This window comes from Fusarium falciforme, chromosome 12, assembly GCF_026873545.1.
Source record: "Fusarium falciforme chromosome 12, complete sequence".
Lineage (NCBI taxonomy): Eukaryota > Fungi > Ascomycota > Sordariomycetes > Hypocreales > Nectriaceae > Fusarium > Fusarium falciforme.
The window spans coordinates 2,674,618-2,688,182 of record NC_070555.1 but is presented as its reverse complement, the minus strand read 5'-3'; the positions used below and the strand labels follow the sequence as shown (position 1 = coordinate 2,688,182).

At 34.3% G+C, this 13,565-nt stretch overlaps 4 protein-coding genes across 4 annotated transcripts; 1 reads left to right on the top strand and 3 right to left on the bottom strand.

Annotated features, from left to right (window-relative positions):
• Positions 1–676: 676 nt before the first annotated feature.
• On the bottom strand, positions 677–1,678 carry NCS54_01460500 (Hypothetical protein; the record flags this gene model as incomplete). Its single annotated transcript, XM_053159746.1, has 5 exons — positions 677–764; positions 831–914; positions 1,005–1,053; positions 1,148–1,350; positions 1,416–1,678. The coding sequence occupies 5 exons, from the start codon at positions 1,676–1,678 to the stop codon at positions 677–679; spliced, it is 687 nt and encodes a 228-aa protein (XP_053015721.1).
• A 45-nt stretch (positions 1,679–1,723) lies between these two features.
• On the bottom strand, positions 1,724–2,265 carry NCS54_01460400 (Hypothetical protein; the record flags this gene model as incomplete). Its single annotated transcript, XM_053159745.1, has 2 exons — positions 1,724–2,143; positions 2,212–2,265. The coding sequence occupies 2 exons, from the start codon at positions 2,263–2,265 to the stop codon at positions 1,724–1,726; spliced, it is 474 nt and encodes a 157-aa protein (XP_053015720.1).
• A 2,985-nt stretch (positions 2,266–5,250) lies between these two features.
• On the bottom strand, positions 5,251–6,042 carry NCS54_01460300 (MFS domain-containing protein; the record flags this gene model as incomplete). The annotated part of the gene is made up of 1 exon (XM_053159744.1): positions 5,251–6,042. One exon carries the CDS (start codon positions 6,040–6,042, stop codon positions 5,251–5,253), a length of 792 nt encoding a protein of 263 aa, XP_053015719.1.
• A 437-nt stretch (positions 6,043–6,479) lies between these two features.
• NCS54_01460200 (Aminotran-1-2 domain-containing protein) lies at positions 6,480–8,057 on the top strand (the record flags this gene model as incomplete). Its single annotated transcript, XM_053159743.1, has 6 exons — positions 6,480–6,641; positions 6,757–7,013; positions 7,061–7,206; positions 7,259–7,467; positions 7,530–7,612; positions 7,688–8,057. 6 exons carry the CDS (start codon positions 6,480–6,482, stop codon positions 8,055–8,057), a joined length of 1,227 nt encoding a protein of 408 aa, XP_053015718.1.
• Between the last annotated feature and the right edge of the window lie 5,508 nt (positions 8,058–13,565).

Sequence of the window (13,565 nt, the reverse complement as noted above, 5' to 3'; positions counted from 1 at the left end):
ACCTACTATGCCGGCGTTTGAGGTATCGAGAGACACACACATCGTCGAGAGCCTAAACAAGGCTTATCACAGTGTTCGAGATGAGGATCAGCCAACGGAGGTACTCGCCCCAACTTGCTTCTACGGTTCTGATGCTGGTCACTTGTACAAGTGGCTCGGGATGGAAGGCATTGTATGCGGGCCTGGAGGAAGATACAACACTCGCCCCGACGAGAAGGTCGACATCGCGGACTACTTGGATGCCGTCCGTATTTTCATGCGTGTCATCATGGATATTTGTGGTTGAGTTGCGCCGAGTGTTGTAGTTCTGCAGCAAGTCTTCTTACCTTCTCTAGAAACAATGCCATGCCCCTGAAGCCTCAAGTTCCTCTCTGATCAAGATTGGCGTTCAGCTACTGTGACTGGCACTTCCATCGATGAAGAGCAAGATCGCCGCGCAAACTAATACCTACGGCGGATCGATTTTGCTGACGACTCATGCTCACACGCAAGGTGGGAATATCGCTGGAAGCTCAGTGTACGTCAGCCCATGCGGAGGGATTCACACGTGTCTCAGAACCATGTGTCCAGGGAGTCGCCGGCGCAAACATTGTTGTCAGCGTGTCAACTCAGCATCACTCTTGGATTAGTAGACTCGGTCTTTGCTATCGAATTCAAGTCTCCTGAGTATACGCCCTCAAAGCTTCTTCCAAACTACCACTCCCAGTCTGGAGAGCACGTAACTCAGCTGGACTTCGTCTTGGAGCGGACTGAAGCGGAACGTCCTGATGGTTCAAAGAGAAAGTGAGCGGATGCTTCAAAGACGTGAGGATATTACTGGTTTTGCTTACCTCCCACACTTCTTGAAACCCGGCACCTCGCACGTATAATACTCCTGGACCTTCGACGGCATCGACAACCATGTGCTGGATCCTCTGCCATATGGCATCCCCTTGAGAATGGCACAATGCTTTGTCTCGTATTCCCTCAGGAGTTCATGGCCTATGACGGTAGCTCGAGCTTACTTTATCGCGTGTCCGTCATCGCCGAAGTCGTGTAGCCTCTTGCCGATGTCTGAATATCATTGAGCATTGTTAGCGAGGATATTATGCGCGATAGGGTATGTGACGTGCGCTATGCCGTGCGCTTGTTGCCTTGTAGCCCTCACCTCGGACAGTAGTGTTGCTTGAGTCTCCCGTCTTGGGAACATAAGTTGCAATCGCGTCGAGTGATATGCCTGGACAGCCACGAGCGACATACTGAAGAAGATCCATTCTAATCTTCCATTCAAGCATGCGTGCTTTATCTGATTGTTTGGTCCACGGCTCTTTGTTGATAGCGAGATAAAAGAGAGCAGAGTTCACGTGGTGCCTGGTTTTCATAGACGCCGGATTGTTAACCGTCTTGAGCCTCAACGCGGAATACAAAGTACTCACATGAGGAAGAAGTCATATTTGACGTGGTGAGGTAAATGGATAGCAGCGCTAGACGCAATATAAATGATTACATGCGTCATTTCTGCCGTTCTTTCGTCGACTTCATTGGGATCAATTCGCACGCGCGAGAGCACGGCAAGCATCGGACCATTGGCCCGCTGAAGGATGCCATCCTGAATTTTATCCTTGTCTTCGACCCGAGCCGCGGCCGAGAGGTGGGGATCGGCGTGAAGGCTTTTGTAGATGGATACGAGCGATGGCATCTTGCTGATTTGTGTCGAGGCGTATGCCCGACGTTCGCTGACCAACTATAGCTCGTCTAGACCTTCGATGTGGTGAACACAGGTCTGTGCCAGGGCCTCGGCTACGATTGCGGGCTGCTTCCACTCGAGACCATACATGAGCTGGATCAGTGGATGCACGACTCCAGCATGCAGACGAGTGAGTAGATCATCAGCATGTGCATCTCCCTTGAGCAGATGCTCTTGTACGACAAACTCGTAGCCCTGGGCGTCGATACGCTGCTGGAAGTAGGCTAGGAAGTCGGGGTAGTGCTCTTCGTTGCCTAAGTAGTGAATGGCGTTATCCCAGGAGGCAAGCAGATCACGGACGACAGCGTCGTGACGGGGTTCGACAGGGCGTTGCAACGGATCTCGGAGATCGTAGGCCTTCTCGAGGAGTGAAGGGCTCGCTCCGGTGCCGTAGAGAGCCAAGATGTGATGCAGTACCTGGAATTCTTGGTGAGTATTGGAGGCAACGCAATTCGGGCACCACGGTAGAAGGGCTCGTAACGTACATGGTCATGAAACCCGAGACGGTTGAGGTAGACATGATGATCCGATGTAGCCATCGGCGGCACAAGTCAGCATCTAATATACGAAACGCAAGTTGATAGGACTGCGTCTGGGGTCTCTTGCCTGAAGATCTCTCTCCAACAGCTCGCCTGTTTTGTGAGCCGCCTCATTGCTCTGCTTGATGTTCCACAAGCCGGTATTGTCGGGAGAAATCGAGGTTCTTTGAGCCGTGGACATTGTAGATGATAATTGTAGGAACTCTGAGCAGGTAGATAGCCGAAGGATACTGGTTTTGCATTCAATGTCCTTCTCTTTCTCTGGCGGACACCCGAGTTCGTGACAAGGTCGTGTACTTCTTATGGCTGATACAGATGGGGATTTCAAATATGTTGCGCAGCCTACTTCACCCATTCACACGCCCCAGAAACATGAACGTCACCGCTACGTAATGGCATTTAGTAAGCATCAATCATGGTAGGACGCGTTTAAAGCAGTGAGGTTGGCTCCCAACTCTCTAGGCTCGTGCCACAATGCAGCCGAGATGCAGCCGATGCGACGTGCGGGTCGACAGCGGCTCATTATGGGTTAAAACCGGAAATTCTTGCCTAGAATGATCCCAAGGTTCCATCTGGGAGCAAAGTGTATGAGCCAATAACTCTAACCCTGCGACTGTCCTTCGTCGATACGATACGATAGGGCCAATTGGAAGGCAGGAAATACGAGAACAGAACACAGAGGGTCTTGTGCGGTTTGAAGTACAAGTCAAGAGCCCTTTTACAAATCATTCCACAGAGTTCACTGCCCCAGTACTTACTTGTTTGTATGACTTTCATGCTAACGACTGACCTCTGCCAATGGTCAGTGAGGAGCGGATTTTTTTTTTTTTTTGGGGGGGGGGGGTTTGGGTTGTATGAGGTTAGACTTGTTTGCTCGTATCTTCGCCACCGCCTGTGAGCGTTAAAATGAGAAGATATAGGTTGCTTAATTCATATCTCAAAGTGAAGTAGGGGAACCACTATTTATATATAGGCATGATTTCTTATAGAATGTTCCTCCTTCTTCTATACCTTGCTACCGACTTAGTCGCCTCATACTTATAATCTCTAATACTCCCACTCGAGCAAGGCGGTGGGTTCTTAGACTATCTAAGATCTCAGTAGTTTCATTAAAACCTTAAAATACCTTCATAGGTAAAAGAGGAAATAGTACTATTAGACCCATTAAGGCTCGATATAGTCCTAGGCGCATAGGGAATATTATCTTAGATATGATAAGGCTCCTACTATAGCTAACCTCTGTATTATCCTCAATAAGCGTTATATATGCTTCTAATATATTATACTTCCCGGCTTTAGTCCACTAAATATAGCCCCTAAGCCTTCGAGTCATCTTTTACCGGATCCATTACGCCGTATTAGCAGCGCGCCAGGCCGTATTAGCAGCCTCGGGTCCTTGGTGCTCGTTGGCAATCATTGCGGCTACTAGCAGTACCAAGGTCCATGGCCTAGTTTGGGACTTATAACCTAAGCAGCGGCCTTCCCGGCTTCGGTCTACTATATATAGCCCCTAAAGCCTTCAAGTTATCTTTTGCTAGATATCTGGGTCTTTAGTCTAATCGGGAATTATAACCCATATGGCCGGGCCATTTATTAGCTTTCTAGCAGTAGTTAGAGTAAGCTAGATGAGCTACTATTATATATAATAATCAGGTAATAGACTCCCACTAGATCCTCGCGGAGTAAGCGAGGGGTAATAATATATTAAATATATTCTAGAAATCGCATAGCCTCGTAGTATAGATCCCCTTTCTAGCCCAAATAGCTTTACTCATCTAATATAATAACTCCTAGGGCCTTCTAGAATAACTAGAACTAGTCCTTAGGAAGTACTTTTATAAGTCTATTAGCCACTTATTTATTAGTTAGGATATAGTTTATTTTAATTTCTCTGCTAGCTATCTTTTCTTATATAAAGTATTCCTAAATCATAATATACTTGATATAAGAGTAATATTAAGGGTTCTTAGCTATTACTATTGCCTCTTAGTTATCTCTATAAATAATTATAATAGCGATTTAGTCTATAGCGTTTAGACCTCCCTATAGTTCTTTTAGCAAAGTTCGCAACTAGATAGCTTCCTTAGTTACTTATATCTGCCCTATATATTTAGCTTCGTAGGTAGATAGTGCTACTAATTATTATTGCTTTGCGGCCTAGCCTATTATACCGCTGCTAATATTAAAGATATATCCCATAGTAGACCTTTAAGTTATAATATCTCCAGCCTAGTCTAAGTCTATATAGCTAGTCAACGGGTATAAATCTCCTCGGAACTTAAGCTTAAAGTCATAGGTTCCTTATAAGTACCTTATTATGCGCTTTACTATAGCTTCGTGGGCCTTAGTGGGCTTTATAAGATAGCGGTTATATAGGGAGACGCCGAATATAATATCTAGTCTAGTCCCTAGCATTATATATATTAAATATCTAATCCCTTTAGCATACTAGTACTTGCGATCTAGGGGAGCTTTATTATTATTAGGAGCAGGTTCTAGCTTCGCTATTGCTACTAGGGTCGCAGTTGGTTTAGTATCTTATAATCTAAATTCCTTAAGGATTTTCTTAATATACTCTTTTTATAAGAGACTTAGTCTTTACTATTTGCGGTTCTAAGTAATAAATATCCCTAGGTAGAAGTAATAAGGCCCTAGGATTATTATATTAAACCGCTAGTTAAGGCATTATTTTATTATCTTAGTATTCCCTTTTAATAGTCCTGTGATAAGTAGGTTATTAATATAAATAGTAATATAGGTTTAGCTCTTAATAAAGATATCTATATTAGAGATAAGAGACTAAAATCCTTAATCTTAGAGGGAAAAAAAAAGAGTTTAATATTATATTCTAGGTAATTACTTTAGCCTATATAAGGCTTTTTATAGTTTCTAGACTCTTCTGGTTCTATTATTAAAGCCCTTTAGTTACCTAATATAGATTTCCTTAATAATTTTCCTATAGAGAAAAGCAATTTTAATATTTATTTATTTAAGCTTAAGGTTAAGCCTGTCATGGCCTAGTACTAGACCAGGCGGTAAGATGTTCTCCTTGGAGAATGGTTTCGTAGGTAGGCGAGACGTCATCAGGATGCAGGCAATCCCGAGTGAAACTAGCCATATTAGAGCAACAACACGAGTTGCCCAGGCAAAGCCTATCTTATCAAAGAGGCTTTCAAGTACAAGAGGAAGTAGTATACCTCCGATCGCACCACCTCCTGCGGCGATCCCGGTTGCAATCCCTCGTTTTTGGAAAAAGAAGTGGCCGACGGCTGCGATTGCGGGTGTAAAAACCAATGACGTTCCTAGGCCTCCGCACACACCGAAAGACAAGATGAAATGCCAGTATTCTGTGCAGAAGCCGAGAGTAACCATGGTTGCGATGAGTAGAACTGAGCCAAGGAAGATCAACGCCTGAGGCCCTCTGGCGTCAAAGATTGGTCCGATTAGGATACCACAAAAGAATGTCAGAAAGGTATAAAGGCTGAAGATCCAGCCGATTTTGCCAGAGCTGTATTCTCGCAGTTGATGTCTTTCCAAGTAAGCTTGGAATGAGCCCAGAGAGTTAACCAGACCCAGGCTAGCCATTAAGCCCATGAAGCTACCAAAGACGCAAAGCCAGCCTGTAAGACCGCCTTCGGGATACGTATCATCGTCTGTGTCGCAGGGCGGGACACCGGGGGAGGATAGGCTGCCAATTGGTTCTGTATCTGACTGTTGTGGTGTGGTATCTATGGGGTTTGGGTCGTAGAATTCCGCAGATTCTTGCTTTTCTACCATGTTGATGGTATAGATCAAATTTTCGGCAAGGTTCAATAGAGGACGTGCTAGAGGATTGAGAGGTGTAAAAATATAATATTATACATGGGCATTATGGTCAGCTAGCGGTCTACAGCAACTTCTGGGATTGTTTTATGATGCCTTGCAGAAGCAGCTTCCTATGGATTGCGGCGCACCCGCTATACCGCCAGCTAAAGCCCAAGCCCGGGGATGGTCGGCCGTGCCGGATATAATGAAGTCGGCAAAATTGTTGGAGATATTGTCGGAGATATTGGCAAATGGCCACGGAAATTCGCCGGCTAACTTCATCGCAGGAGCCGAGGTAGGACGGTGGCGATACCATTTAGCGCTGCTATCTCTGATAATCAAAAGCGAGGCATGTTCTCAGTTTGACTCGTAACTCTGCACTTGCCTTAGAATCCGCCGGTACGCTCATTATGGACGTGGATGACTGCATCTCGGCTCGAGGCGTCAGCTTCCTGCCGGAAGTCCCCAAGTTTTTCGATGTTCTCAACGACTTGTGGCACCCCGAAAAGAACCCCGAGGGCATCCTTAACTTGGGACTCGCCGAGAATGTTGGAAAACGCCGTCTTCCGAGTGTTGCCTAGGCTAATTGTCATAGGCCCTAATGCACGCCGAATTGATTGAATTCATAAACTCCAATGTATGAGCTTCCCAAGAGCTGTACTATGTAGTGCGTATTGACGGTGATAGATTCGCGCCGACTCTCATGCCTTGACCTATGGGGATGGGTTTACTGGTTCAAAGCTAGCGAAGGAGGCTCTATGCCAATTCTTGAACCAGCAGCTCAAACCTTTTACGCCCCTTGCACCGCCACACCTGTCTGTCACGCCAGGGATGGGCAATGCCCTCGAATGCTGTGCATGGTCTCTATTCGAGCATGGAGACCAAGTGCTTGTCGGTCGGCCTTACTGGACTGCCTTCAGTTACATCTTTGGCATCCGAGCCGGGTACGTTCCCTTCTCTTACCTGCAACGCATCTTAGTAACCCAAATAGAGTCGGGGTTCGCGAGGTCTCGTTTGGAACTGTCGACCCGTTCTCCTTGGAAGCCGTTCAAGAGTACGAGAAAGAGTACACGCGAGCGCAGGAGGATTCAAAAACTGTCAAGGCCATACTCTTGTGCTCTCCGCATAATCCACTGGGTTTGTGTAAAACAACAAAGGGAAGAAAATGCTGAAGCTCACAATGTTTAAGGTCGCTGCTATTCTAACCAGGTTCTCAAAGCTTACATGAGTCTCTGTGGCAAGTTGGGACTGCATCTCCTTGCCGACGAGATTTACGGACTGTCTGTATTCGAGAACCCTGAAATGGATGACCCTGTGCCATTCACGTCGATACTTTCTATAAACCCCGAAGGACTAATGGACCCTCGAAAAGTGCATACGCAATGGGGTTTCAGCAAGGTGCGTGGTTATGTCACGTACATGCCTCCCGTACATGCCTCGCCAAGCTAACGTCAGAACAGGACTTTGGCGCTACTGGTTTACGCATTGGTTGTGTTATAAGCCAGTCCAACAGACCCTTCTTGAAGTCTCTTGAAAGCTTCTCGTAAGTATCAAAGCCGTGTGGCCTACCCCTGCATTGGTGTTGATCAATCCGCAGACTCTTTAATTTTCCATCTAGCCTTGCAGACAAGGTAGCCGTTTCTCTTTTAACCGACCAGGAATACATCCAAAAGTACATTGCAACGTATCGATCACGTCTAGCAGAGAGTTACAGGCATGTCGCTCAATTCTTAAAAGAGCACGAGATTCCGTATCGAACTTCGAACGCTTCTCTATTCTTGATGGTACATCTGTCGGCTATGGTCCCAAGCCAGTCGGTCACCGACGACGATATTTTAGCGCTGCTGAGAAAGGAGAAGGTGTATGCCATTTCAGGAACTGCTTATAGAAGCGAGGAGCCCGGATGGTTTCGTGTAGTTATCGCGCATCCTAAATACGTGCTGGATGAAGGGTTAAAGAGAATGCTTCGAGCATTATCACAGTCATAGATAGGGCAGGTACTTTTGAATTGGGCCTTGTACGCAAGAAGCTCACGTGGAACCCGAAGAGGGAAATTGGCCCAATTAGGCAAGAAGGAGGGGGAGCTGCGTATATCATAAGTGGCGATGACCTCAGACAGTTAGATTAAACTAAAAATAAGACTAATAACATAATTGCAGTTATCTTAGTGCCATACGTGTTTTTCAACAGGTATATCCCTAATATAAGGTTATTTATATATAAAAGTACAATTAGGTTAATAAGTTATATAGGACTTAGTAAAATTATAAACTTAGTAAAAAGAATTAATATTAAAGTTTATTAAAAATCTTTAAAAAATATATATATATATTGCATATAAGAAAATATGTTTAAGTAAAAAAGGAATTAATTTATATACTTAGTTATTTAATTCTTATTTAAATTCTTTATTATATAATATACTTAATAAATAAATATAGTAAAATAGATAAGTATTTTAACCTCTTAACTTCTAAGATTTAAATTATAATAATAATATAATATATTATTTAATTAATGTAAATTATTTATTATATTTTTTCTTAAATATTTAAATTATTATTAAATAAGTTTTTAAATTATACTTAAGCTTATTATAAATATTATTATATAAGATTTTTAATTATATTAATTATTATTTTATTATTTTAAGTAATATAATTATTAATTATATATTAGTATTTATTTAATTAATTATTTTATTTATTATTATAATATTTTTTATTATTAGTAAGTCTTTTTAACTTTCTAATATTAATAAAGTATTATATTTATTTTTTTAAAGTTTTATTTTTAATAATTAATAAAATAACTTAATATATAATTATTTTTATATTTTTTTAAAAGACCTTAAGGCTTTAAAGATTAATTCTAAGGAGCTATTTTAAGACCTTTTAATTTATCTTTTAAGGTATATAAATTAAGATTTAGTCTTAAATATAGTTATTAGGGTTTTTAAGACCTAAGAGGTTAAAGGCTTAGTTTTTTCTTTTATAAGTATTAAAATTTATAATAATATATTAAACTTTAAGATTATAATTTTTAAGTTAGAAAAAGTAAAATTAATTTTATAAAACTTTTTTTAATATTTCTTTATATTATAATAGCTTTATATATAATATAAAAAGTTTAAAACAAACTTAATTTTAAAATATAAATTATTAAACATTTAATTATATATTTTAGTATTAGAAATCTATTATTAGAGTAAAAAGTATAATATATTACTTTAGTTAGTAATATATATCTTATTATAACTTATAGCTTTTTTAATATATACCTTTAGGTTATAAGCACTATTGCTAAGTTATTTTTTTTTTTCCTTTTTTATAGAGCTTTAACTTAATATATATATACTAGGATTTAAATACTAGGTCTTTATAGCAAGCTAGCCCTTTTTAGCAGTTATAAGTATGTAATATGTGCCCCTCTAAGGTTATATTTAATACCTTAAGTACAGTACTAGATTTAATACCTCTTATTATTTCAATATAATATAATTAACTCTTTTATTAATATAAACCTTATATAATTAGCTTATATTTTAAGAATTATATAATTATTATATATTAAAAGCTGTTATTTAATTAATTACTTATATTACCTTAAATAATATTAAATATAATAATTACCTAAGTAACTTTTATAAATACCTATTAATAGTTCTTACCTATTAAGTATCTACTTATATTTATCTTAATTAATTAAAATAAAACTATAAATAAATAATTTTAATAATAAAGAAATTAAGTAATTCTAAGCCTAAATTATTAGTATGAATACTAAGCTTCCTAATAATTTAATTAAATTACTTATTATATTTATATATAATATTTACTATTATTATATCTTAGGACTTTACTTAGAATTAAGTTAATAAACTTCTTATTAAGTTTTTATTTAAACTTTTATTTTATTTACTAAGAAACTTATAAGTTAAGCTTTTTACTTCTTAACCTTTTATTTAAACTTATTTTATAAAATAATAAAGCTTTTATAATTATATTTCTTATTATTATAAGGTAATAAGAAATATTAACTCTTTATTATATATAAAGTAATTATTTTTAATATACTTAATAAGACTATCTAAAAGTTACTTTTAATAATTAATAAATTCTTACTTATTAAGTCTATAAATAACTTAAAGCCTAGGTAAATAATAACTAAAAAAAAAAGAATTCACTTTTTAAATATCTAATAATAGCTATAAGGCTATAAAGAGCTTTTTTAGCTTAAATATTCTTATAAGATATAAAGTTCTTTATTATATAAAAGTCTTTTATAAATAAAGTTCTAAAAAAGTAAGCTTATTAGTTATAAGCCTAGGACTTTCCTATATTATAGTATATATTAGGCGCTGTTTATAGCCTACTTACCTAAGCTATATATACTTAGATAAGTAAGATATTAAGGAGTTATAATATTACCCTTTTAGGCTATATTTTTCCTTTAGGAAGGGTTATATAACTTTAGACTTAGGGCTTTATTAAAAGCCTAATAAAGCTATTAAAGCTATTTCTTTCTACAAGATATTTTCTATTTAGTTTTATATATCCTAGTTTAAACCCCTTAGGGTTTTAACCTCCCTATACTATAACTTAGCTTCTAGTTATCTATTCTTAGTAAGACTAATAGGGTTTTAAAGCCCGGAATTAGTGCTATCTAATAATATAACTTTTATCTAAATTAGGCTAATAAATTCTAATGTATTAGCTATATAAGCTATAAACCCTCTCTTAGAAATAACTCCTTAAATCTTTATTTAATATAAGTAATAAAAATACTAATTAAAAGCTAATCTTCTCTATTTTTACCTTATGATATATTTACCTTATGTTTAGTATATTATAATTCCTTACCTAGCAAATTAGCTATTTATATAAACTAATTCTACTACTTATTTACCTTTTATTTCTATTACCTACCCTATAGTCTTTATAGACTATATTTCTTTTATTTTTAGTCTTTTATATAAAGCTAATTTACTTTAAGTAATCTAAGATAGCTCTAAGTTTATACCTTAATAAGGTTACTATATTAAGGGGGTAAATTAATATAGTTTTATATTAATATCTTTCTAGGCTTAAGTTTTTAATAAAAGAATATACTCAGTAATTTAAAATATTATTTTATATTATATTATTCTTAGTATTAATAATTAATTATTATTAAAATATATAATAAGTTAATTACTTTACTTATTATAAATTAGTACTATATTCTTAATAAGATAGGGTTTATCAAGGTAAAATATTAAATATAAAAGTATTTATAAAGTATATTTAATATTTACTCTTATATTAAAAGGCTGTTAATATAATAGCTTAATTATATCTATAATTATATTTCTCTTACTAGGTTACCTTAATTTATCTTTAGGTATATTATAAGGTTAAATTACTTTTTAATAAATACCTAAGTATAAGATTATATTATATATTTAGTATAATATTAAATAATATCTCTTAGTCTTTCTCTTTAATAAAAACCTTAAGATAATTAAGTATATAATTAATAAATTTATTATTATTATTAAAAGGGTTTTTTTTAAATTAATACTTAACTAAAATATTTATTTATATCTCTATAGTTATTTAAGATTATTTATTATTATTAAGTTAAGGTAATTTTACTTAGCTTTATTATATAGTAAAGTATTTAATTATTTTCTCTTAATTCATACTTTTAATTTAATATATTATAATTTATATACATTAAGTATAAAATATAAGGCCTTTTAAAGTAATATATTCCCTTAGTTATTTATATATTACTATATATTAAATAAAGTATTTAGTTTTTTAATACTATTATAATATAAGTAAGATAATTAAATTTATACTTATTATTTATATATAGTTTATAGTTATAGTCTTTTTTTTATTTTTTAATCTAATCTTAGTAACCTTTTTATAATAATTATATATATTCCCAAGGGATAAACTAGTCGTGCTAGGTTTATATTAGTAGAAAGACTAGTTATATTATGCTTAAATAATAAGAGGTATTATATCTAATAATATACTTAAGGTATTAACTACAATTAAGTTATATTAATAGCTAAGGTAGTTATTATATAAAAAAATATAATAAAGGTATTTTATATACTTAGAGGCAATAAGGTAGATTATAATAAATTATAGCTTATAAGGTCTAAGCTATTATAATCTTACTTATTAAATTAAGGGGGATTATAGCCTATAGAGTATAATCCCTTTAATCTATTTCTAATTAGCGTAATAATATAGGTTCTTTTAGTTATATAGCCTAGAGGTTTCTTAGGCTATAATATAATATCTCCCCTCTATTAGTCTTATCCCTAAGGCTATATCTATAACCTTAGTGATTTTCTATATATATACTAATCTTTAACCTATAAAAAATCTTTTATTAATATATTTACTTATTTTTCTTTTTTTAAGAAGTAATTAATTATTATTAAATTAAGTAATATTATTAATTATTTTAGATTTAAAACTATATCTTATTTATTTTATTATTTTTATAGCCTTTATTATATAATCTTACTTAAGAAATTAAATTACTATAAAAAATATATTTATTATAGCCTTTTATATAATATATTAATAAATATCTCTAGTGCTTATTTATATATTCTTACTTATAGGGTTTTTTATTATTAATAATTTCTTAAGTAAATTATATTTACTAAGAGTTTAATTATTTAAATTCTAAGAAAGAATATATTAAAAAGGACTTTTTATATTTATAGTAAGAGATATAAAAAGCTTAAGTAAAAGTAAATAAGGTTTTAGCTTATTTAAATTAACTTTATTGCTAAAAATATTAATTATATACTAAGGGTATTAAGATAGCTATCTAGGGATTTTATTTCTTAGATAAGCTAGAGGTAACTAAGAAGATAGAATTAGAGGCTATAATCGCTGCATAGTCTATAGGTACTATAAATATTATTAACTAGAGTATTATTAGCCTTAAGTTTATTTCCCTTTTTAATAATATTAATAAAAGTCCTTTAAAAGGTATTATATATTAATAAGGTATTCTAGGGGTTCTTATATACTTTTAGAGTTAAGGTAATTTTTTTATTTAATAAAATATATTATTTTATTATTAATTTTATTTATAATAAAAATAGCTTTTATAATATATTCTTTTAGTTTATTAATCTCTATTTCTAGTTTATTATTTATTTTAATTTAAATAATATTTTCTATTAATTTAAATAATAAGATATAAAAGATTAAATAAAGCTTAACCTTAGATAATAAATTTAATTTATAATTATATTTTAAAACTTTTTATTTAATTTTATATTATTTAATATATTTATAGTTAAGTTTTTTATATTATTAATTTATTTTAATATTTCTTTATAATAAAATAAATTATATATCTTATAAAAATTAATTTCTTAATTCTTTTCTTATTAATATAATTTAATATTTTATTTTTAATAAATTTAAGTTTTATTTTTATTTCTTTATATAAGTTTTATAGCTAATTATTAA